The sequence below is a fragment of the Saccostrea cucullata genome, unplaced genomic scaffold (genome assembly GCF_032062105.1).
Source record: "Saccostrea cucullata isolate Sc308-1 unplaced genomic scaffold, CSIRO_AGI_Scuc_v1 ctg3138, whole genome shotgun sequence".
NCBI lineage: Eukaryota > Metazoa > Mollusca > Bivalvia > Ostreida > Ostreidae > Saccostrea > Saccostrea cuccullata.
In genome coordinates, this window is record NW_026938327.1 from 57,830 (window position 1) to 85,000 (window position 27,171).

The window sequence follows — 27,171 nt, forward strand, 5'->3', positions numbered from 1 at the left end:
TGGGATATTATTTGATAAAGTTCCAAATACATGTAATAGTGTGATTATAAAAATGTGTAATGATGAATGGCATCCTGGAAATTGAATTCTTTTATTGCTAAAACATCAAATTTCTAAGTTAATTAAGAAGATAAGAATATGATCCTGGTGAGCTTGAGATAAAAGATAAATTAGAGTCTGACACATCTTTTTCATATTTGGATATTTACTTGAAAAGGACGTTAATGGTAATCTAAAAACCAAGCTATATGATAATGTGATGACTTTAACTTTTCTATAGTTAAATTCCCTTACTTATACCGCAATATACCTCCATCACCTGCATACGGAGTGTGTATATTTCAGTTGATTCGATACACAAGAGCATGCTCTTAAACGAGGTAAACGAAGTAAACTGATGAAACAAGAATATCAGCAGTCTCTTTTAAAGTCATCATTTCATAACTTCTATGGTCGATACAATGACAAGTACAATTCATCATTGAGACAAATGCTGACTACCGTTTTTCATACTTTTTGTTACTCCATTATTAATACACTGGATTGACGACGGATTTTCCCGTTATTTCCAGATCATGACAAGGAGCACATGGCGGGTGTGACCGGTCAGCAAAGGATGCTCACTCCTCCATGGCACCTTATCCCACCTCTGATATTTCGGAGGTCCGTGTTTGCTGTGCTCTTATTTTGTGTTGTTTTATGGACTTTGATATTGAATACTGTTCGTTCTTTCCATATCCTTCCTTGACATCGTTTGTAGCTCCGTTGGAAATATCGTCAGTAATACAAAATAGATGTATGGAGTAAAGCTTAATCTATGTACTTCGATGCAACAGCGATGCATTTTAAGATTTAAAATGATAAATCGATTCAATTTAGGATATGAAAATATAATAAGTGTCCATGTATTCAGGTGTTTCAATCCTTAATGATTTGACTTGACTTTTTGTAAGATTATTCTATAGTAATTAGACATCATAAGTCAATTCTATTCTTATTTGTATTAGGAAATACATCTTAGATAAATAACATGTAATTCGATTTCTTTATCTATACTTTTATTGTGTATAAATTCCAATATTTAGTATTCCTTTTTCTGACTATAAAGAACCCTAAATCAAAATCAAATTAAATGAAGGAATAAGGTATTGTAGCGAAGAACTCAAGATTTCAATTTTAAATTTCATTCTATTTTTTTTTTGTTCTTAAATAATTCAAGGACCCTCTGTATACCACGGAAATATTTATAAAAAATTATATGAACTTTGGGAATTTGATATCGTTTACAGGATAATGTTTTAAAAGACAGCAAATTAATGTTTATTTATTTTGCTTACTCAAATGAAGAAAACTCAGGCATATGAAGTTCTCAACTATTCTATCTTGGTGTAATTATGTTTAAAATACTTGATTTTTTCATATGACATAAATTTCAGTAACAATATCGTCTATTTAATTTGAAATGGTTGGTGGGGGTTTTTTTGTTTTTGTTTTTTGTTTTTGCTCCTGACTAAGACGTGAATAACCTTAAAACATGTATCTGAATATACACACACATTAAAGGGGAGAACAACTACGACCAATCTAGAAAAAGATTTAGGCCTAGCTTTAAACAAACTACAAAAGAACCTTTTTTTCTTATTCAACAGGTATAGAAATAAGCTGAAGAAAAATAATTAAACCAAGCATTGTTTTTAGCAAATTTCATTTATTATGAGAATTACTCCAGCAAAATGTTTCATAAATGCATCAATTATTTTTCTGAAGTATTAAAAATTTGAAAAGAAATACCTGAATGAAAATGTTCATAATATTAATAATTGTAGAAATCTTTCGTTCATCTGTTGGGAAGGTCACTTCTGCATCTAAGAGTAGATATTTATATTTTTAACATGATAGAATTAAGTGTATTATCATGAACTCAAATTATACCGTTACAAAAAATATGAGGGCTGTTCAATAAATAATGTCTATAGCTCGATGATATACAACATAGCAATCATATGACATTAAGCTTGACTTTCTCTCATTATTGAATCTTTAATGAATTGATAACAGTTTATATGACCACTTTTCATCGCATTGTTTCATTGTGGGAAGCTGGAAAACAAGAGCTATTCGAGACACTATATTAAAATTGAATGGTAAAGAATCAGTAAAAGAAACATTTAAAAGTGTTTAAAAGGTTTAAAAGGTTTAATACTGAAAGTATATTTTGAAAACAATGAGTGAAAACGACAGCGTGTAGGAATATCTAAACAATTTTTTTTTTTAAATTAAAAATTGTACTTATCTAAGTGTGTCTGAATTTCAGACAGATTATGAAACTTAAATCCATTTTGCTTGAAACCCTCAAAACGAATTTACAATAATTTGTACTTGACAAAACAGCAAAAGCTTGAGAAGAGCAAAGAATTGTAAGAGCCAAAAACAGTTCTATAGGCTATTTTCTTAAATATTAGTGGTTTTCTTGTTCAGATTCCTATTCGGTGAGGAAGTTCAATTTCGGCAGAAGTTTAGAAAGCCTAATTTTTGCCCAAAAAATCGAAAGGCTTATGAGAGGAAGGAACCAGAATGAGGAATTCACTACATTTAAACTCTTCAGGTAAGCGTCCAAACCTTCAGGAAATGAAGAGTAAAAGAGTTTTGGGGATAAACAGAAAGTTAATGTTTTGTCACACCAACAATATTCGCCAGATCAGTTAACCTTTGACTTGTTTCATTTCCCGAACATAAAAAACACCTTTCAGAAAAAAGTCAATGAAATCGTAGAATCTGCTTTTTTCCAGTTAAGGAAGGGTCATATGTGAAAATGTGTTCTAAACACAAATAAAAACTGAATAAAAATGTTACGAACATATGTTTAAATTAAAAGAGAATATTTTAGTGAAATCATTAAGACAAAATCATAGAAAAGCGTTTTCTTTTTGTTTTTGGGAACCGATTATATTATTATTGAACAGCCCTCGCATACAAAAAAAGGTACATAAGTTACCGTTTGGGTCTTTAACTGTGATATCCGAATTTGCAGACGGTCCAGAGATCTGAATTATCAATGCCTTTAAGGAACTATCCACTTCTATTTTGAAGTCAGTTGACGCTGGTGTTACCCATGTGTACCACTTAATATTGACTATTGAAGATGGTAAGCTTGTCTGCAAAAAATGAAGAATAAAAATAATTACTCGTATTTCTTTAAAACAAATACATGTATTTATATTCTAAAAGGATCATGTTTATCCTTCATAAAGAGCTATCCGATTTGATATGCATTACCCCTCCCCAAATACAAAAACCACAAAAAGTTATTTTTATTTGTTTTCCGAGAAATCGTCTTTAATTTTAACAAAATAAATATAAATTATGATAGTGAATACTTGTGTATCTCCTATTCTCAGTTGTCATATTGTGATTGATATTTCAAGAAAAATAAATATATTACATTACAATTGTTAATTGCTCATGAAAGCAAATGTTTTAGGTCGTTTGTTTAAAGGGACAATTGGGTACATATGTACAATTTTTTTTATAATATTTGGTAATGCTCTTTCCAAGATATGCAGCGGTTTTTTCATCAGCAAAAGAGCCCATTAACTGCTTCAGCATTTATTAAAATGAGATTTTTTTTTAAAAAGGAAACCAAAATCATCTCTAATGTTATAGTAATACTTCAAGGGGCTTCCATGGTTTGCGATTGATTTGATTCTTTTTTAATTAATTAATTAATTTTTTTTTTTTTTGAACAACGACTTTTGTGTTTTCTATACTCAAGTCATTGCAAGGAAATAGAAAACACACAATAATTTGGAATCTAGAAATATATTCAAGGGACATGATTGTACGTCTTGCCCATGTCTAAATAGGAATACAACAGTCGATGGCGTGGCGCAGTGGGTAGAGTGTACGTCTTCTCTAGAGTCGCGAAATAAGGAGTTGATCCTTACGCAGATCCTACTGGGGAACGTGGAGACCGGTGCTTCGGACCATACAAACCGGATCCGGAGTCCCATGAGTTTTTACAAAAAAAATATCTCTCACTACAAATGGCTCAAGATTTCAAAAAAAACAAAGTATACATATGTAGAGTAACAATAACACTTACAATTGTATCTAAATCTGACGTTTGATGTTTAACAAATGAGGACAACATTAAAGAAAAAAATGTTAGTGAAGTTGATTAATTCTTTCCTACATGTGTCATAAATACATCAGCACAAAAGGTTATTTTTGGCAAAGCTTTACATATCTTTCTGTAAAGTGGGTCTGAGGAAAGTTAATATAAATAAAATATATTGATGTTGCTAAATATCACTTATCAGTATTTATCAGCCTTTGAAATTTGATAAAGATGTCTTGAATATATATTTTAATTTTAAACTGAACTAAGATCAAAATGTGACGGCAGAAAAAATGGACGGGTAAACGGAGAAGGACAAACACAGCTGATCCAGCCATAATCATCATGCTCTTGACGAGGAACAGAAAATCATATCCACTGCACGAGATTTTTTTATCACATGTTCCATTCAAAGCTATACATACATAATCCATTCTTTATTATTTGATCACACCCTGGTGACGTTACAAGTATTGATATGTAAGAAAAACTCATTCAACCTATCTTCAAGTAATTATAATTGCCCCTTTTCAAATTAGTGCACCTACATGAATATCCAAATGAATTGAAGATTGCTACTACAGTGTATTAAATTAAAGATAAAGTAAACATAATTATGTAGTTATTGATTTATTTGTCGATTTCATGTTAACTTGTGAAATAATTGAATATAATATAATAATTGAATATCTCCGTTATTAGAAGACCTATTTTTGTATTTATATGAAGCATAATTTGTACAAAATCTTGTACATGAAAAGAAGAACACACTTTCTGTGGCCTTCAAATCAACATTAAGATATACATACGACGTATTGTCAATTAATAATGGTAATTTTCATTCCTATGTCGTTACGATATACCATGAATCCCCGAGAGCTTGCGATAAAAGATACCTCAGAGTCTGACACATCTGTTTCAAACTTGGATATTTTACTTGAAAAAGACGTTAATGGTAATCTAACAACCAAGCTATATGATAAACGTGATGACTTTAACTTTTTCTATCGTCAACTTCCCTTACTTATGCAGCAACATACCTCCATCATCTGCAAACGAAGTGTATATATCTCAGTTGATTCGTTACGCACGAGCGTGTTCTACGTTTGAACAATTTCTAAAACGAGGTAAATTATTGACAAGCAAGTTGATGAAACAAGAACATCAACAGTCTAATTTAAAGTCATCATTTCGTAACTTCTATGTTCGTTACAATGACCTTGTCAGCAAATACATTTTATCACTGAGTCAAATGCTGACTGGCGTTTTTCATACTAATTGTAAGTCCATTATTTATACACGAATTGACGACAGATTTTTTTCCTGATCATGACAAGGAGCACACAGCGGTTGTGACCGGTCAGCAGGATATGCCCACTACTCCATGGCTGTTGATCCGACTTCTGATGATTCGGAGGTCAGTGTTTGCTCTGCTTCTAATTTTTATTGTTTTATGGACTTTGATAGTAAATATTGTTCATTATCTCTAAATCCATATGCAAGTAATAACATTACTCTTTTCGTTTTATTTCATGTTTGAGTAGAAGGACGTGTATTTCATATAGCAATAACAACCTGACCAACGAGATCGTCAGTCTACAACTTTGTTACAATGTTCAACGCCATAACTACTTCTTCATGTGCAGGTAACGTAAAATATTCCTCGTTGAATATTTAGTTCAGTTATTAGATTTAAAATAAAACATAAAAACTCAGTAATAGTTGTAATTTTGTACCTTTACTAGTTTTTCCACGACTGTCTCAATCTCTGCTGTACTTATTTTTACAACCTGGCCTCCTGTTTCGGCAGCTATATCTTCAAACACCTTATATCCAGTGCCCCTTTTCTGTCCTAAAAGTATATAAATCAGTAAGATTTAAAATCTTTTTTTTTTCTTTTCCTGCAAAAACGTCAAAATCATCAAAATATAATTAGAACCTCTACACAAAAAGACATTTTGCTGTCTTTACAATTGCAATATATTAACATCATTTTGTTTGTTAGCACTCACTATGTGCATCTCTTCGTTTTCTTGAAGTACAAGTGCCTGTGAGTATTAATTTAGATTCCAAAGACTTAGACTTCAGGCCCTCTATTACTTCTATATATTTGTCTTCGTCTTTGGCACCTGCATCAGTGGCAAGGAAAATCTGTGACCCCGGATTTGACATGTTGATTCCTGCAAAATGAAAAATGACCTTTTTAGATTTTTCCTCATCAAAAATACTTTTCTTTATTTTTGGATAAAGCATAATATAAGCTTAATTTCCAACATACTAAAAAAAATACTTATTTAAAACATATTAGTATAGTTGAATGATTCGGTCGCGGCAGAGAAATGATATATTTACAATACTATGCTGGCTTCATTTATGGATATTTCGCGCAAATTTACAGCACATTTCAATAACCTCGATTAAGTTTCGATTATTGACTTTTACGAATAGGCGTTTTCCTATATTTTCATTATTGGGAAAGTTATCGCCCTTTTCGTTTATAATTACTTATTATTATAAATTATGCATAAAAAATAAAAACTTAAATAGTGTTGATTTCGAAGGAAAGTTATCAATTTGCACCTACGAAACAAACCAAGTCTCACAGTGTGCAGATGCGTAAGCGGCAACAAAGAGCTGGAGAATTCTTTCAGAGGTAGCACAGGCCATTAGCAGACTTGCCAGCTTTCCAACTTCCAGAAAATCGGGAAACGTTGTTTAAAGACCCATTTCAGGACGTATTGGTTGACTAGGAAATGCGCATCCGCATTAAAAAGACACGTCCTTAACATCCTACTGACGCTATTCAATTGTATCTCGCATTAAAAGCTTACAACAGAACCGAGAAAAAGAACCATGCGTGCTCAACAACCGATGAACACTTGGAAAGAAGAACTGTCTCAATGCTTAAGAGATTAAGCGCAACGTTTAAAACTTTGCAGAGAGAACACAAAGAAATTAAAGCTCGGCGCAGTGAAAGCTGTGAGCTATCCCGACCAAGGGACGCAAATAGAAATTTTGGGACACAAATGCTACTTTTTGTCGTAAACCAGGACACATAAGCAAGAATTTCAGTGTTTTTCATGCGACAGGAAAGCTACATATCCGTTTAAGACCACTACTGCAGATCCGACAGAAAATCATGGTGCGAAGATCAGTGTCAAAATCGGTGAGAACACTTAAATTGGAGCAAGCCCAGTTGGATTGGAAGCTGGGATTTCATTCTAATGGGCATATGTGACATGAAGGCGAAGCTATTGGTAGACACAGGTGCGACAGCAAGCTTAGTATCTACAGAAACGGATGAGTAGGATTCCAGAAGAGGACCGACCTAGGCAATACACATGTACTGGATACTGCTGACAACTGTCTAGAGATACATGTACAATGTAAGCGGTAAGGGAACCTTTCGAACACAGATAAAGGGTTTCTCTTGATAACTGGATTGTGTGATTGTAATGATGGAATTATAGGCCTTGATTTTCTGGAAGATATACGATGCACAATTGATGTGTCAGAAAAGAATAATGTGCATTATGGGAAAACAATTCAACCCGACAAAAGAATGGGCTTATGGGTGTTATCACATTGTAGAGCTGAATTCGGTGAATGTATACGGTTAATATCTAGCAGCCTTATGATATGAAGTGATCATTTCTGAAAGCTTTTAAACTTAAAATAACGAAATCAAAGTAATGGAATACCTTACATTAATAATGAAATACAAACTGTTTTGTCCCCATTAGAGGAAAACGATAAATATATTAAAATGTTTAAAACTATTAGAGCAAAGATACGCGCATTAATAGATTTGTTAATTAAGATTGCATTAATTTTAGTGGTTTTGGCCCCATCCCTCAGGCCCCAGGGGTGCAGGGGTCATGAATTCACAATTCTATTCCCCTTCACCCATAGATGCTTTGTATTAAATTTGGTTGAAATTGGTTCAGTGGTTGCAGAGAAGAAGCTGAAAATGTTCAAATGTTAACGCACGACGACGGACGGAAAAGGATAGCAATAGGTCATCTAAAATAATGAAAGAAAAGATGAGCAAGCTCACATACTCTACGCTCCCAGAAAACTCACAGTACTGAAAATCCTGGAAAAAATAAAGGAATCGGAATATCCCGGTTATATGCTCATCTACACATTGTGTCCTTAATATCAGCAAAATTCTGTGCAGCGGTTTAAGAGGAGTGGTGCTTTCAAACTGTTCATCTCCTTATTCATGATATCTCCAAAAATCTAAGTTGAAAAGTGTGGAAATTCCCGGAAAAAATGAATAATAATATGCACAGAATATACACATCTACATATTGTGTCCTAAATATCTTCTGACGGACTGACTGACTGACGGACGGGTCAAAAACATTATACCTCACCCAACTTGTTGTGTGGGGTAAAATAATTATTCGAGAAAAACAACATGTTTTTGAAATTGTGCATGGTCTGTTTTGCATTACGATAAAGAATATGGTAAAAAAAATTATTGTTAACTTAAACGGTTTACCAATTTCAAAATATCGTTACAATTCAGTTCAATGGAATGTAGAAGGGGCTCTTTAAAGAGTTGAATTCTGTGTTAGATTTTGACTGTGTGGAGAAAAAGTTACATGTATCGTGAGTTATATCAATATATGTCGCTATCGACCAAATATTGTTTTGATCGGTAAATCACGATGCAAAAAACTTACACGACTTGCAGACGTCAATGTAAACAACTTCGCTATACGGAAAGTAGCGAATCCCGATTCCGATCAAAGAAAGAATTGAGAACGGTAGGAGATTCATGCTTTTCAATTGGATCAGTTTAATATAACAATTGATTACCCCATGTGAGTTCAACATGGTGAAATAAAGACCCTCGACATGCCCACTTGATAACATGCCCTGGTCGTCAGGTCACCTCGTGGGCCAGGTCTCATGTCCTTATTTCACCATGTTGACCTCAAAAAGGGTAATTAATTGTATATTACAAGATGCTGATGAGCAGATTAAGAAGATAAATATTGGATTCTAGTCAACAAACGACCAGAGTTCTAAGAAATAAGTGATGATAGCAGAGTAAGGAAATTTTGGTGGTCACAGTTTAATTCATTGGAGATATTGGAAGGTATTCTTTACCAAAGATGGAATAGTTCTAAAGAGTCGAAGAAATTACAGGACGTACTCCCTATGTCTGAAAGAAGAATGACACATTTGATTAGCCACGCTAACAAGTCCTCAGGGCACCTTGGGTGCGCAAGACCCTTGGTAGAATAAGACAAAAATACTATTGACTAGGGCTTCAGCAGAATGCGCTTTTGAGTTTTCGATTTTTAATGATTTTTTTTTTTTTTTTTTTTTGGAATTTATACTCAGAAAATAGCTAAATAAAGCTATTTGTAATAGCTTTAAGCTATATAGCTTTTTGAAGCTATGTAGCTAAATAAAGAGATTGTACTGGACCGGTTCAGGACAATTGCCGATATTTGTCGGTTTTGCCCCTTTGTAGAAATATAGGTGGCGCCACAACCGTTTAGGTCCAACAACACTTCCGGTAGTAAGTAAACACGTCAAATCTGTGCAACTGTCAATGTTATATCGATGTTTTCCAGGATTCACAAGTGTTATATCTGGTGTTAATTGAGCTTTCCTGTAGATAAGAATCTGGGGAAACGTTAAGTATCAGTCATACAAAGATTCGATCATGTATTTCGCTACAAAAACCTCGATGACTTCAGACACATTGTGTGGTGGGCCACATGCATTCGGTGAGACGTTCATCTCTGCAACATCAGAAGGTAGGTTCCTCATTTTGTTTTATTTGTATTTAAAAGTATTTTATAACTTTAAAATTTATATTTGCTGAGTAGACCCTGTAAATTATATGTCGTTTTCACATGTTTACATGAAGAGGGGGGGGGGGGGTTCAGTGTCAAACGTATCCGTTGTACTGTACATCACAATAAATTATAAACTATGACCAGGTATTCAATTAATCAATAATGATTTAAATGTGAAAAGGCTATAATACAAATTTATATGACTTTAATTAGTTTTTATTGTACAGTGTATTATATTGTTCTACGTTGATCTACTATATATAGTACTTAAGATACCAAAAAAAAACCCACACATACACACTTACACACGCACCCTCACACACATCAAGTCAAAATTTCAAATTCATGTAACATATTAATTTAATCTATAAATTTTATAACTTTCTTGACCATTTATAGGACCAGTTTAATCATGTTAATAAAAGGTCTTTTGATGCCTTGATACCAAGAGCCTGACCTTTCCAATTTATGCATGGAATGATTGGGGAAGATTTAACATAAAAGAAGGACACAGTGGGATTCTATATTAAGGTATGTAATTAGAATACCCCTGACATTTGTCAAGGATTACCCTTAATTTAATTTATTTAGCAGCTGTTTACTTTGAAATTTTGAAACAAAACTGTAATCTTGGGGTCAGAGAATTTCATATGTAAAGAATATTATAGCTTTAATTAATTTGACCCCCCCCCCCCCCCTACAGACCTTTCAAAATCCCGTCTTTTTCTCATTTTACATCAGATAAGCCTTGGCAGTATATTTTGATAAAAAATATGTTATGAATGCTGTAAAAAAATCATGACTGTCACAGTTTTCTAAAAAGATAAATAGGTTTCCTTTGGAAAAAAACATGGATATAATTCTTAATTTATATGAACATATAGGACTTGAAAGACTAACATGGCTTTGGAAATTATGTACAATATTTTAGGTGTATGATTTGTAATTCAGCATATTGCACATTTTAGTTGTTTTTGCATATGTCATTTTAATAAAACAATAGTATACAATATAAATGTTGTGTACAATTATTTGAAAAAAATTTATTTGTCAATTTACTTTTGCAGAATGAAGATCTAGGTTATATATATACAGGAAAGGTTTCAATGTCATGTCATAAAAATTATTTTTATGTTTGGCTGCTAATTAATATAATAGAGCATGATCATGTACATAAATGCATCTCTTAGGGAATTAAATCTTATTAAAATCAAAACTTTGTTACCCACTGAATTTCTGTACAATCTTTTGACCATCAGAAATTCGGAGCGTAACAAAGATCTGATTTAAATCAGATTGTGGGCACATTATACACACTCCAATTAAGATTTTCTGATGTAATAATTTTTAAAAAATATTTGTACAATATTTAGCAGGAATTACTTACAGGTTGTTTGTTTTATATGCACCAAAGAAATAAAAAAAATACTTTCAAGAGTTACACTGAGTATCAGCTGGTTAAATATGTTTCAAAGGAATGTCAATAATTATTTCCTTAAAATGTAGAAAATTCTAATTGATAAAGGGTTAACTGCATAAAGTTGGTGGTAAGAATCGGAAGAATCTTGCATAAGACATTTAGATAAAGGGACTTGAGATGTCCTTGTCATCTTTATATATTTTACTAGATCAAGGGGGCTTGCTCCTGGTGTGTAAAATTTAAAAAAAAAATCATATACAATGTGTTATTTTATTATAAGTGTATAAGATTTTTTAAAAATAATTATTACACGTCGGGAGCAAGCCCCAATCTGGCAAATCTTAGCACTCACTTGAAGTCACTTCTCCCCCATATCTATTCTCTCTCTCTCTCTCTCTCTCTCAACATGTTCGGTTAGGTCTACCAACGTTTATGTTTATATGATACGCTTCATCTCAGAAAATGTACACAAAATAATTTTTTTCCTTGTTTATTTTCATATACTGAGTACTCGGATTCTAGGGACGTACACACTGCACTCAGTGTCATTGTCCCAGGCATTAACAGCTGATTGCTACGTATGTGTTTTGTGCATGATTACATAACTTGTTATTCCCATTAAAAAATAATGTAAGACGAATAAAAATCTAAAACAATAACAGTGTATTTACTTTCTAATGTTTATAAAACATTGTAAATGCAGGCGTATTTCTTTCCGATCTATTTTATTTCCTTCATTAGTGTTTTTTATGCTAAACGCGATAGCTATTTGACTGAGGAAATTACGATTAATTATAATCTCAAAATACGGAACAGACCTTTCCACAAGCTCCAATTTCGATCAAAGTATCAGGACGTCGCCGATGTTATTCATTTTAAGATACTTTAAGACACCAAACACCGTAATCAGTCATTCTATTACGTAAATTTTCTCAACAATTGATACCTTGAGATATTGAAAGTGATCTCTAATCGCAGAGGTAAAAAGAATCTTGAACGTTAACGGTGCATACGCCACCTATATTCAGGGGCGGGTAATGCCATATGAGTTCTTACATTGCGGGATGTTACAAGTGTAGCCAAAGAAAAGCTCCACTGTGAACCAAGAAAGCGCAAATGAGATTACCATGGCTGTACTCCTACAAGTAAGAGCCTCGGTTCTCGTCCCTACGCTCCTTATATACTCGGACTCTTACATCCGAAGGCCATTTTCTAACGAGCTCGTTCCGCCTGAGATTTGGGGGGGGGACGTATTATGCGTGAAATAAACTGTTAACAAGTAAGTTTCAGGTACCTACGTGTTTGCATGGGGTATGAAAGTCACAAGAAATAATAAAATCCATTTTATTCAGTGTGCATTATTGTTAATTAATGAAAATTGTCATTATTCTAATTTGTCACCAGAAGTACTTTCGATTTGACTTCACATTAATTTTGCAGATTGCTTGTCAGAAAACAAAAGTTTCGTTGCATTACACTAGTTTCGTTTCGTCAGAACAGACAACTTGTTTCAATATTTCTGCTTCGATTTAAAAAATAATGGATTTATTGCTAATACGAGAGGTTAACAGTGTTTTATGCGTAAGTTTTATCGTAAATATAGAGAATTTTATTATTTCGTACCATTCGTTAATACACAAAGCCTTATTTCTTAATAAAATAATTATTTCCACTTGGGGTTTAGCGGCGAGAATTGTTACAATGGATGCTAGAGGTTACGCGGCGCCATGTCAAAAGTATCTGGCCGTGAACGTCTAGCATGCTGGAGTAACCATGGCTGGTGCTTCAATGGAACGCATTGCTATCAACATTCCAGGGGAATTACAGGTGACAGATGGATACTTTCATTTGTCGCAGATTAATTTTCTAAATGGACAGAGTCGTTCCACATGCACAACGCAGAAGAAGTGATTGTTGTACGCATTATCGTGGAAAAAGTTTTAGGTGTCCATTATACAATGTAGCATCCATTCAGACCAGGGGACCCAGTATGAGAGCCAGCTGTACTCCGATTATGTGCAAACTGGTATAAAGAAAACTCGGACCACACCATACCATCCCAAGTCAGATGGTATTATTGAATGATTGAACAAGACACTCACTTATATGCTGCGCTCGTATATTGACGAACATCATCGGAACTGGGACGCGCATTTACCGAACTTGATGATGGCATGTCGCCCTACTGAGCATGAAACCACATGTTGTACCCTTAACTGGGTAGTGCTAAGTCGAGACTTTGCCACCCATTGGACATCATGTACCAAATTATGAACGACATAGACCAAGTACCTCAACACCAATGGACATGAGTGTTGATGGAAAAGGACGCACACATTGCACACGGGAAAACGTGCAAAGGGAAATGCAAAGACAAAACAGGTACCACGATGCCAAGCTATATTGGGAAAAGTTTGATAAAGGCGACAAGGTATATGTGTTTTTCCCAACAAGAAAAGTTGGTACTTTATCAGAGCTGACAAGCTACTGGAGGGGTCCCATTTGAGATACTGTGCCAGATCTCTGACATTCTGTGTGAAGTAAACTGTGGTAACCGTGGTAAGAAGCAAGTGATTCACGTAGATAGACTTCTTCTACAAAATTCATAAGTTCTGTTAAGGGAGACAGTGGAAGAAGGTGCAACTAGTACAGAAATGGTATTTGAGAGGAAGGACGACTTTCAATTGGATCATACTGAAGATTAAGTTGAAAATAAACGCAAATACTATCCTCCATGCTGGCATGAAGATTGCGTTTTATGAGCAAAACACAAAGAAGCACCTTGGGTCAGCAAGCGAACTGATTGGTTCTATTTACCATTGGTTTATCAAATAATTGCATTTTGTTTTGCGTAATGGTAAATGTTGAAGGGTTGCATAGTTGAGTAAAATATTTATATTTTATTTTGCAGAATGGTGAATACAATGAAGATGTATTCTTTGTAAACAGGTAAATTGTGTTTTTGTTCGTTCTTAAATGCCGTTGTGTGTCTTTTCTTATGCGAGGACGCATAAAACTGGGGTGGGGCCTGGGATGATGAAACGGAAAGCTATTTTTCTATAATTTTCATGAAAGCGAACGTTATCACCCTTGTCGTTTTTTTTATTACTTATTATGTCCATTAAAATAAAGATTGAATTAGATTTGAATTCGAGTTAAAGTTAACAATGATCGTCATTTTATGTTTTTTAGGTTTGATAAAGATTTGTTAAATACAATCTTGATTAGTATTCTTACTAGTTTTAAATAAATAATCACTCTGTATTATTTATGGTACTTGGGTTACATAGGGTTTTTACTGGCAATTGTACAAGAAGGATGGCTCTACTCGATAACCCAATGAAGGTGTGCACAAGCATGCTGTCAAGTGTGCGGTCATCCCTGCTTGTTACTGGCAGGTGTGCGGTTATCCAAGCTTGTCCCTTGTGGAAGTGTGCTGGTTTGGGGACTTACCTGCCAGTGTCACTTTGTTTGCCTGTTCGCCAGTAAAAACCATATATACGCAGTACTGAGTGACTAAGACTGTACATTGTATATATTTGCAGCATCGCAAAGCTATTCGTATGTATCGCGGGTACGAGCCCGCGGGAGTTCACAAGAAGCGATCTCCTTTGCGCGTTACACTTTTTATACCTAGAAGCATTCCTGACATGGCGTACTCAGGACAATCCGCTCCACCACTCACGCTCAAAGATTCTAAGAAGGTTATCATTTGGCTCCAGTCTTTAGTTTCTATACCCGTGGTCAAGTTTTCTATATATATTAAAAAAAAAACAGTTGTATCAAATGTAGGAGGATGAACAATAGCTATGATCAAAAATTGTTGTGCCATTGACTGCATGATTTATACAGGTAACTGAAATGAAAATCCAAAGAATTTAATTTTAATTACATGTCATTAAATCAATTTCTTTTGCATAAAATTATTCTTTTAACTGTTTTCAACACAGATAGATCATACTAACCCCCCCCCCCCCCCCGAAAACAATATATAACAAAACATATTCATTATGAAAATAAACCTCTACTTCCATATAAGGGGGCCCAAAAGGGTGGATCGAATAGTATATTTATTTATATCAAGTTACCTGGATCACTAAATGTAACAAGGATGTATTTTTCTGGTACAAACGTAGAGTTTCTAGATTCCTCAACCAATTTCACTGTAGCCCTCTTCACACCTTCGATGTCGTCCCCCATTGACCCAGTGACGTCAATTACAAAAGCCAGTGATTTTTTAATGACCTCTTGCTTTGATTTGATATGTAAAACTTCCTTAAAAATATTTGGCCCTAAGATGTTGAACAAGCCTGTCCCTGCGAATAAAATAAATCTTTAAGTTGTAAAAAAGAAAGAAATCAATATTTTTTTTTCCACTTTGCTTTTTTTTAAACTAAATAAAACAGTTTTAATTGCTTGAATGTTATTATTTTTAAGAACATTCACGTTCATCCGTTAAAAAGTGGTGTGTCGCCTTAGTCGCCGCCTCCGTTGCTTGATGGTGCAAATGATGATGTGGTGATTCAGCAGGTGAAACACGGCCTTTATAAATACCACCAGTAGCTGGAAAATGGCGCGAAATGTCGTCTGTCGTCCCATGACTGCACTTACCAGAATTTGCACCCAGCGGCTCTTAGAAAAAAAGCGTTATATTAATAGGTTTTTATGATAAAATTAGCTCGATTCAAATAAAAATGAAAACCCAAAACAAAATAGAAGAAAAAGTAGCAAATGTTTGCGAACCAAAAATGGCATTAAGATTTAGAATACAAATACATTTACGTAATAGTTCCTTACCAGTAGGTTTTGATATGTCCTGGTTCGCCATGTAACTACTTGTTAACTTGGAGGTAATGATGTTATCAGTGCAATCATAAATATCACTGAAAATAATTATGATTAATTGATTGATTAATTAATTAATTACTGATTCTTTTTTTTATTGGCTTCATCACACGGGAATAGGTAAATAAACACTGTCAGGCATTCTTTAATCTTATGTAGGAATACTAGTAAACATAAACAGGAGACATAAGAAGATTTTCATTTTGTCAATAACTTTTTAATTTGATTTTGTTTATTTTAATTCTTTTATTTATTTTTGCTGTCGTTGTTTATTACATAGTACGTTCCGTTCGATAATTTTTACTCATACTGAGATTTTTCCACTCATACTGAGACGCCTACGGAAGCCCATTTAGGACCTATCAAAAAATATTTTTGAATTCGTTATAACGATTTTTAGCTCTACTGGTCAGAGACCAGAAGAGCTTATGCGATAGTAATGCGTCCGGCGTCCGTCCGTCTGTCCGTCTGTCTGTCTGTCTGTAAACAATTTTTCAAAATGCTACTCCTCCTACAGTTTTGATCTGATTTCAATATAACTTGGCATATAAGTAGACTACACTAATATACATAATTCTGTATATCGGTTTTTGATTTCGACGAACGGTGTTGGCGTTGTTACTAAAAATAGAAATTTCTTTGAAATTCTTTCGAAATGCTACTCCTCCTACAGTTTTGGTCTGATTTCAATATAACTTGGCACACAAGTAGACTACACTAAGATACATAATTCTGTGTATCGGTTTTTGATTTCGACGAACGGTGTTGGCATTGTTACTAAAAATAGAAATTTCTTTGAAATTCTTTCGAAATGCTACTCCTCCTACAGTTTTGGTCTGATTTCAATATAACTTGGCACACAAGTAGACTACACTAAGATACATAATTCTGTATATCGGTTTTTGATTTCGACGAACGGTGTTGGCATTGTTACTAAAAATAGAAATTTCTTTGAAATTCTTTCGAAATGCTACTCCTCCTACAGTTTTGGTCTGATTTCAATATAACTTGGCACACAAGTAGACTACACTAAGATACATAATTCTGTGTATCGGTTTTTGATTTCGACGAACGGTGTTGGCGTTGTTACTAAAAATAGAAATTTCTTTGAAATTCTTTTGAAATGCTACTCCTCCTACAGTTTTGGTCTGATTTCAATATAACTTGGCACACAAGTAGACTACACTAAGATACATAATTCTGTGTATCGGTTTTTGATTTCGACGAACGGTGTTGGCATTGTTACTAAAAATAGAAATTTCTTTGAAATTCTTTCGAAATGCTACTCCTCCTACAGTTTTGGTCTGATTTCAATATAACTTGGCACACAAGTAGACTACACTAACATACATAATTCTGTGTATTGGTTTTTGATTTCGATGAACGGTGTTGGCGTTGTTACTAAAAATAGAAATTTCTTTGAAATTCTTTCGAAATGCTACTCCTCCTACAGTTTTGATCTGATTTCAATATAACTTGGCACACAAGTAGACTACACTAAGATACATAATTCTGTGTATTGGTTTTTGATTTCGATGAACGGTGTTGGCGTGGTTACTAAAAATAGAAATTTCTGTGAAATTCTTTCGAAATGCTACTCCTTCTACATTTTTGGTCTGATTTCAATATAACTTAGCACACAAGTAGACTACACTAAGATACATAATTCTGTGTATCGGTTTTTGATTTCGACGAACGGTGTTGGCATTGTTACTAAAAATAGAAATTTCTTTGAAATTCTTTCGAAATGCTACTCCTCCTACAGTTTTGGTCTGATTTCAATATAACTTGGCACACAAGTAGACTACACTAAGATACATAATTCTGTGTATCGGTTTTTGATTTCGACGAACGGTGTTGGCGTTGTTACTAAAAATAGAAATTTCTTTGAAATTCTTTTGAAATGCTACTCCTCCTACAGTTTCTGTCTGATTTCAGTATAACTTGGCACACAAGTAGACTACACTAAGATACATAATTCTGTGTATCGGTTTTTGATTTCGACGAACGGTGTTGGCGTTGTTACTAAAAATAGAAATTTCTTTGAAATTCTTTTGAAATGCTACTCCTCCTACAGTTTTGGTCTGATTTCAATATAACTTGGCACACAAGTAGACTACACTAAGATACATAATTCTGTGTATTGGTTTTTGATTTCGATGAACGGTGTTGGCGTTGTTACTAAAAATAGAAATTTCTTTGAAATTCTTTTGAAATGCTACTCCTCCAACAGTTTTGATGTGATTTCAATATAACTTGGCACACAAGTAGACTACACTAAGATACATAATTCTGTGTATCGGTTTTTGATTTCGACGAACGGTGTTGGCGTTGTTACTAAAAATAGAAATTTCTTTGAAATTCTTTCAGATTGCTACTCCTCCTACAGTTTTGGTTTGATTTCAATATAACTTGGCACACAAGCATACTACACTAAGATACATAATTCTGTATAAGGGTTTTTGATTTAGACGAACGGTGTTGGCGTTGTTACTAAAAATAGAAATTTCTGTAAAATTCATTCAAAATGCTACTCCTCCTACAGTTTTGATCTGATTTCAATATAACTTGGCATATAAGTAGATTACACTAAGATACATAATTCTGTTTATTGGTTTTTGATTTCGATGAACGGTGTTGGCGTTGTTATTAAAAATAAAATTTTTGTAAATTCTTTCAAAATGCTAGTCCTCCTACAGTTTTGGTTTGATTTCAATATAACTTGGCACACTAAGATACATAATTCTGTGTATGGGATTTTGACTTCAATGAACATTATTACCTTGGTTAATAAAGATATCAATTTCTGTTACTCTCAAAATGCTACTTCAAATACAGTTTTAGTCTGATTATAATATAATGTGGCATGCAAGAAGACTAAACAAGAACATAAAGAGACTTATTCAAGGATCATTATTCTCCTTTTTGCTAGTGTAAATTTTCAATTCCCAACTGGTTAAGTACTTTCCTCTTCCTTTGTCATAAGAACAAACCAGTAGAGCTTCAGTCTCGACAGAGACTTCTGGTTTAGAATTCGTTATAACGAATTAAATTTGTTATAACAGATTTATTGAATTCGTTATAACGAATTTAATTTGTTATAACAGATTTATAAAATTCTTAATAACGAATTTAATTTGTTATAACAATTCATTGAATTTGTAATAACGAATTTAATTTGTTATAACAGATTCATTGAATTCGTTATAACGAATTTAATCTGTTATCTCAGATTTGTTGAATTCGTTATAACGAATTTAATCTGTTATTACAGATTTGTTGAATTCGTTATAACGAATTAAATCTGTTATTACAGATTTCTTAAATTCGTTATAACCAAATTCCTTGAATTGGTTATTACGAATTCAACAAATCTGTAATAACAGATAAAATTCGTTATAACGAATTCAATAAATCTGTAATAACAAATTAAATTTGTTATAACGAATTCAATGAATCTGTTATAACAAATTTAATTCGTTATAACGAATTCAATGAATCTGTAATAACAAATTAAATTTGTTATTACGAATTCAACAAATCTGTAATAACAGATAAAATTCGTTATAACGAATTCAATTAATCTGTAATAACAAATTAAATTTGTTATAACGAATTCAATGAATCTGTTATAACAAATTTAATTCGTTATAACGAATTCAATGAATCTGTAATAACAAATTAAATTTGTTATAACGAATTCTAAAAATCTGTTATAACAAATTTAATTCGTTATAACGAATTCAATGAATCTGTAATAACAAATTAAATTTGTTTTAACGAATTCTAAAAATCTGTTATAACAAATTAAATTTGTTATAACGAATTCTAAAAATCTGTTTTAACAAATTAAATTCATCATAACGAATTCTAAAAATCGTTATAACGAATTCAAAAATATTTCTGATAGGTCCTAAATGGGCTTCCGTAGACGCCAACATTTACCGAAAAAGGGTTGTATATTTAGAACTTTACTCAGCAATCATGGCCTTGAAGCAGTGAATGATATTTTTTGTACCAGCACTTACTTCTACGTAGGACCTCGGTTTATACGGTCTCCACTTCGCACTAGAATCCGAAACGTACATGTAAGTATCAACTCTGAACTCTGCGACTGTAGAATAAACGCTCTAACCACAATGCCATGTAAACTTGCATTAAAAATACGTTTTTTGTGCATATTCAGTTTATACTAGAATGTGAATTATCGTTTTACATGACTGAGCATATTGTGGACATGTTCCGTAATGTTAAAGAACACCCTCATAACTTACGGCTTTTGATGGGTTTCAATTACCATTTGCTCTAATATACATGTAATACTTATATAAGGTACTGATCCTGAGCTATTTACATGTACCTACCTCACTGGTTATATTTTATAAACATGTTTTACGGCTAAACATAATTAATATATCCCTATTCCGAAACATCACGGCCAGGAACACGTTAAGATCCAAGACAGTACCGTTGTCAGAAACATTTAAAGTTAAGCACTAAAAATGGCTCGTTGTCATGAAAATACAGGTAAGGTTATGACAAAAACTGTCCGGTGTCATTACTTTAGAAGACAGGTCGTGAGCAGTTTTTCATTTTTTAAGTTAAATAATTTCAACCAATGTCTAAAATTACAATGGGGAACAGGACTGACGCCCCTTTTGGTGTTGTATGATTTTCAGCCGTTAAAATGAAGTAATAAAAGAGGAGTTTGCGTTGGCGATATTGAACCCTGGTGAAATCAAACGTGGATTTCATTCATTTTCCTTCTGAGATGTTATATTTTTTGTAAATGTAATATCATATATATACCAATTGATGCAGTCAGTATGAAGACATGATATAAGCATTTACGGGAAAAAATAAAACAAATTATAACTGGAATATTTGATTTATTATAAATTATGTCCGTTGTCATGACAAGATACGAAAATTCAGTCCGTTGTCATCGGTCCGTTGTCGCTACTTTACTGTACGTATACACTATAAAGGAGGTTGATTTTAGTTTTTTTTAATGCTTTGATAAATTTCAAACATGCCTTCAATGGGTGAACTAATTAGTCATGAGAAACTAAACGTATGCTATTTTGTATATTTCATATAATGTTCAGCTTTTGTTTGTCATACATATGGGCTTCAGCCTTTTTCCTTAAAAAACTAATTTCAAAGTGAAGGAAGAAATATGCACGCTAACTCTCGATTCCTGCCTACATTTTGCACTCATTTTGTCTAATACTAATGGCAATTTGGCCATAAAATCGTTTTTATTACAACAGTTAAGTGGTAATTGATGGATTGTTTTGATACCAGCGCTAAATAGTGAATTATCCCTATTTCAAGCTCTTAAAAAGGGGGGTCGGGATAGACGATATTCTCCATTGAAAGATCACCATATTTTGAAATAGCCTTGGATATGATTAAATGTACCTAGTATATTTTCTTATGTTTTCGGCAAAGAAATTATAAAAATAAATGTATTAATAAAATGTAATGTTTCAGTTGTAAATCGCTTCGAAATTGGTGAAAAAATAAGCATTTAAATATCAGCCTGACAGTGCAGTAAAAAATAACCAAACACAGATATGCAGTTTTGTCGATTATTTCATTCACTTGAATGGCATAAAGTAAAATTATAAGAAACCATTAAGAGGGATCACCTGATATTAAACAAAACAAGATAAAACATGAACATAGGTGCATGAAAGGTACAAGTAAGATCCCCCTGAGACTGACTAGAAATTTACATGCAGTGAAAATAACAGTTTACATGTAAATATGCATAAAATATAACATAAATAAGTTAATCCTTGGAGGCGTCCAAACAATTGCACCAATCCCAGATGACAAGTTACTACTGTAAGAAAAATACAAATTTTGACCAGATTGCAAAATAATACAAAAATGAACCCATAAAAAGGAGGGGAGGTCCATCGCACTAACAGGGTTACAGAAATGGCGCAACAAAAACAAAGATTTTTTTCGATTAAAAAAATCCGTAACCATGGTTACTACCTGACGGTTTAAGATTTAATAGATTTCTCATAGCGGCTTAAATTGAATTATCTGTGATAACTTTGTTTTTCTTTTTGTCGTTTTTTGTCTTTAAACATATCTATGATAATATTGTTTTTGTCGTTTTTTGTCTATAAAGTATACAAATCCCCCCCCCCCCCTTGAAAAACAAAAAGCTTTGGTTTGAATTTTTTTAATAAAAATAGTCCATATCACCTGTAAAAAAGGAATTTTTGTTTCACGGGGGAGGGGATCCGTATTTTCGTTGATTTCTTTTGTGAAAAACAAAAGTTTTACCAAATTTTTATGGTTATCTCTCTTTGTTTTCCCAAATAAGTAATGTTTTGTGAAAATTTATATAATACTCTATGAAAAAAAATATATATTAAAAATCCTTCGAATATGTTAACTTTTGAAAATTATAACTTTAGTTGGCGGTGGGCGGAAAAACAATATGTATTCAAATATTATATCATCTGTTATTATATATATTATATTATTTTTTAACATTAAGAAAATATTCAAAGATTTTATGCAAACGTTAATTTAAGAGCTTATATCTCAAAGTAAAAGATTCGAGTCATTGGTTCATATTTCTCTTCATTTTGAATAAATTTCCTTGCCTATTCAAAAAAAATCTTTTAGGAGTGAACATCCTCTGTCTACCGTTTACACCTACTGTGTGCCCCTTGTCTTGATCGCGGGAAATGTACCGGGAAAAATCCGTCAATGTGTAAAAAAAAAGGCCTAATAATTACTATGAAAAACGTCAGTCAGCATTTGACTCCATGATAAATTGTATTTGCTGACAAGATCATTGCTTCGACCAAGGAACTTATGAAATTATGACTTTCTAAAACAAGACTTTTGATATTCTTGTTTCAGTAACTTGTTTGTCAATAATTTAATACGTATTAAAAATTTCTGTATTTTTAAGTTTTCGTAGATCTAATATTTTATTTTTGTTTTCCTGATAATATTTCAGGAATTGTTATACCTTTGCACTCTATATATTAAAAATCATTAGAGAATGGTACGCACGTTCAGTTATATACACTATTCCTAAGACGACCCCCCAAAAGATTAAAAAATTTCTGCAATATGCTTTCTCTTTCTTAAGAGTACATATACATTTGATCATTTTTGTTATATACGTATTTATTGATCAGTCTGACTAAAACCAGCCCTTACTATTTTACTCCTAACAAAGTGAAATAGGGACTAGCTTTAGTCAGACTGTTTTATTGATAAACTTATATGTTAAGAAAAAGACACCGGACGAGGAAAACTTAACATGTACCGACAACGGACATTTTGCTTTTAAATAACGATTTCTTAAAGCCTGCTATAAAAATTAGGCTGTCAGTTGCCTAACACGTGTAAAATTAGGTTTTTCTTCATATTTCAAAATAAAAGGTCTATTTTGATAAAGTTTACGTAAGAAATATTAAATTTTCAGGCTGACGATCATGACTTCACACATGGGCATGTGATTGCCAACGCAAACTCCTCTTTTATTACTTCATTTTAACGGCTGAAATTCATTCAACACCAAAAGGGATGTCAGTCCTGTTCCCCATTGCAATTTCAGACATTGGTTGAAATTATTTAACTTAAAAAATGAAAAACTGCTCACGACCTGTCTTCTAAAGTAATGACACCGGACAGTTTTTGTCATAACCTTACCTGTATTTTCATGACAACGAGCCATTTTTAGTGCTTAACTTTAAATGTTTCTGACAACGGTACTGTCTTGGAACTTAACGTGTTCCTGGCCGTGAACATGTTCGATTGGGATTTTCACCGTTTGAAGAATGTGATACTAAAACAATTGACTTAGAATAAAGACTCCTTTGATAAATCATTTCTTTTTTAAAAACTTTGACATCTGCGAAGATGTATATGCATATATTTGTATCATATTCAAGCCTTTGTAACAAAAGGTATTGTAAAAAAAAATGCGGAAGTTTTAGACGCATTCCTTGAACAATCACGTTGTTATTTTTAATTATTAAGCCTTGGCAATGAAATTTTAAATCACAAATTATAGCATTATATAGTTTTAAAGCCGGGGAAAATTACAGAAGTGCTATTTTGTCATGATGTTGAAAGTTATTTAACACCAAAAAGACTTGAATAACAGAGTTATAAGAAGAAAAACTACAAATAGGAGAGAAAAATTTGAAAGTTTGTGCAAGTTTGACTTAAATGCTAAATTTTATCCTGCCTACCTTTCGTCTTTTGGACAATTTTTACACGATTTTTCTGCAGAACTTGCCACTTCCATCAGCGTTACATTTTCTTGACCTTTAGCAGAGTTTAGACAAAACAAATATTTCAGTGTTAAAACGTGAGCGTAAAAAAAGTTGAATTTTACATTTACTAAAGAAAATTACCCATTCATACCAAAATCTGGATAGTGATTATCTCCAAAAATCTCCACCCAGTTAGTGTTACTGTAGAAGGCTTGTATGGTATACAAACAGTAACCCAGTTTCTCTTGAATCAATTCAATATCGGGCTTATCTAACTTTGCCAATGTTTCGATTTGCCTACGCAAAGACCTTATATAATTGTGTGCTGGAAAAGAAAATACATATTATAAAAAAAACTATTGCCAACTTACTTAACACAAATGATGAAGGCAGGAATATATATCAAACCATTCATCTTTTTCCTTTAATTCATATATGGTGAAGTTATTTTATCTTCAGAAATGTGATTTGATTTCAACATGCATCATTTAGTAAACATCAAGTGGCATCATTTTATTTCAATTTCATTTTTTCCCAACTGTTAAAAATATGCCTTCGATAATTCACAAGTAAACTAATTCTGATTATATAACGCCTAAACACATTCATATTCTCCTTAATACAAAAGTTTCAACTTGATTATTTTCTATTAACCTTATAAAGGAAATTATGACTAAACACGGTTGTTGAGCAAAATTAATCATACTTAATAGGATTGTGTCTCTTTTGCATCTTACCATCTATTACATGTTGTAACCATGTACATGTATATGCTACATGCTTATGCTGAGACCACACAACTTTGATGTAACTTATTTTCTACGCATTATGTTACATTCATATGTTGCATAAATGTTCAGTTTACTAACATTTAACACAACATATGCATTTTTTTAACTTGGTCATTATAAAATATATACAAGCTGAACAATGATTTACATTGTATCACGCTATCATACCATTATATTTCTATACAAACTGTACAACAAATTAATTAGTTACATGTATATTGTACTTATGTTATTTGGGTGTATTTATATGTAATCATAATTATTATATGTCATGCCCCATGAGGACCTAATTTGGAAATAAATTCTATTCTATTCTTAGTCTATTCTATTTATTCTAATCATAGACTCTGTTGCTTCTCTAAAATATTTTATGTTCCTTAATTCACTGGCGGATTCAGAAGGGGCCCCCACCCCCTCTTTTTGAGTCCCCAAAAATTACACAATAAGCGATAAATCAATGGGGTTTTTTTTGGGTGTGGTTGTGGGCCTCTAACCTGACTTCAACTGGTCAACCCCTCTCAAAATATATGGAGCCAAAACCATCGACAAAAAATCGGGTAAACCTGTTTGTGAAATATTTCGAAAGCCGTTATCTCGAGTGAATATGTTGACATAATTGAGAGAACAAACTTCTCTTCTCTCTACACTTTAACTCCGATATCTCAAATCCTCGTTAATTTACGTTTTGTTTCATGGTCCTCCGATTTCAAATTAACTATATTGGACTGTTTATTCAAAATTGTATCTGTTATAACTTACCCTTGACAATTTCTTCACCATTCACGTGATAAAAAGCAATATTGGCAAAATTTCTTTGAATTTCATTTTCAAAAAATACGATTTTGTTGACAGTCTCAATAAAAAATCTATATGAATTTCCATCTGCAAGGAATGAATAAGTATAAATTAAACACAGTTTCTGTTTGCATTATAAATGAAATGAACAGATATTCAAAATCATTCTGTTAGAATCAGTTTCCATACCTTCTCCAAAGTACATTGAAACTTTCGTGGCTTGATCCACTCCAGTAATATTCACCAAATTGAATCTGTCTATGAATGTCGCAGCTGCTCTAAGGATTCCTGAGATCGTTATAGAGAAATGCGATCTGGATTGCCATTCCGATCGAATCAACTGTGGAGGAAAGAAAAAACACGGAACAAAACTGATCAGCAGAACAACACAGATACCAAAATATGATGGAGGCATTGTCTCAGGTTAACCAGCACCAACGGCGCTTTTCACTTCTTTGGTAATTATAAATTTAATACTTCCTGGTTAGAAAAATCCATACTATGTAAATAGTACATGTATGTATTTCAACATGGTAAATAATCTGCCTTTTTATTGTCTAAATTTGAACTGACTTTAAATGCTGAAAGATGTTTTGGATGATAATAAATTGTCACGGACTGTTGACAAGTTAAATAAAACCTTTATACGTCATGCTTACATGTATGCTCATTGCTCTCAGGTCTTAAATCCAGTCTCACTTCTTATTAGGGCTTATGTGAGAATAATTTTGTTTATCGTATTCATTTTAAAACGCTGTTGAAAAACAGTTTATCTAAAGTCCTTTAAAGAAAATCAAAATTAGAAAAAAAATGTTCTCGTGTTCAAAAAAAAAAATTATCAAAAATTCTGATAATTATGGCATCTATATGTCGCATATAAGTGGATTTATTTAAAAAGACACCTTCATCGAATGTAAACAAATCGACACTAATCAATGTAAGACTAATTAAACAGTATACACTTATTCAATGACTACGAGATAAACAAACTGTTGCCCGAGGCCTTCGGCGTAGGGCAACAGTTTCCCAGGTCTCTCCCACTACCTCGGGACAACATTTTGACTGTTTCACCGAGTAGTCATTGATTAAGTGTTTGATTACCTAACCAACTATATAA

The 27,171-nt window shown here is 32.9% G+C and overlaps 1 protein-coding gene across 1 annotated transcript in view; it reads right to left on the minus strand.

The window, feature by feature from the left end:
- Nucleotides 1-26,535, minus strand: part of LOC134249975 (von Willebrand factor A domain-containing protein 7-like) — a 29,195-nt gene extending 2,660 nt beyond the window's left edge. Inside the window, exons 1-12 of the mRNA XM_062732315.1 lie at nt 26,244-26,535; nt 26,019-26,141; nt 24,620-24,793; nt 24,445-24,520; nt 16,157-16,242; nt 15,806-15,991; nt 15,448-15,675; nt 14,993-15,112; nt 6,130-6,297; nt 5,854-5,969; nt 2,996-3,155; nt 1,792-1,865 (exon numbers count right to left, since the gene is read on the minus strand). Of these exons, the coding sequence (XP_062588299.1) occupies nt 1,792-1,865; nt 2,996-3,155; nt 5,854-5,969; nt 6,130-6,297; nt 14,993-15,112; nt 15,448-15,675; nt 15,806-15,991; nt 16,157-16,242; nt 24,445-24,520; nt 24,620-24,793; nt 26,019-26,141; nt 26,244-26,469 (1,737 nt within the window). The 5' untranslated portion in view covers nt 26,470-26,535. The remainder of the gene's footprint in view (nt 1-1,791; nt 1,866-2,995; nt 3,156-5,853; nt 5,970-6,129; nt 6,298-14,992; nt 15,113-15,447; nt 15,676-15,805; nt 15,992-16,156; nt 16,243-24,444; nt 24,521-24,619; nt 24,794-26,018; nt 26,142-26,243) is intronic.
- Between the last annotated feature and the right edge of the window lie 636 nt (nt 26,536-27,171).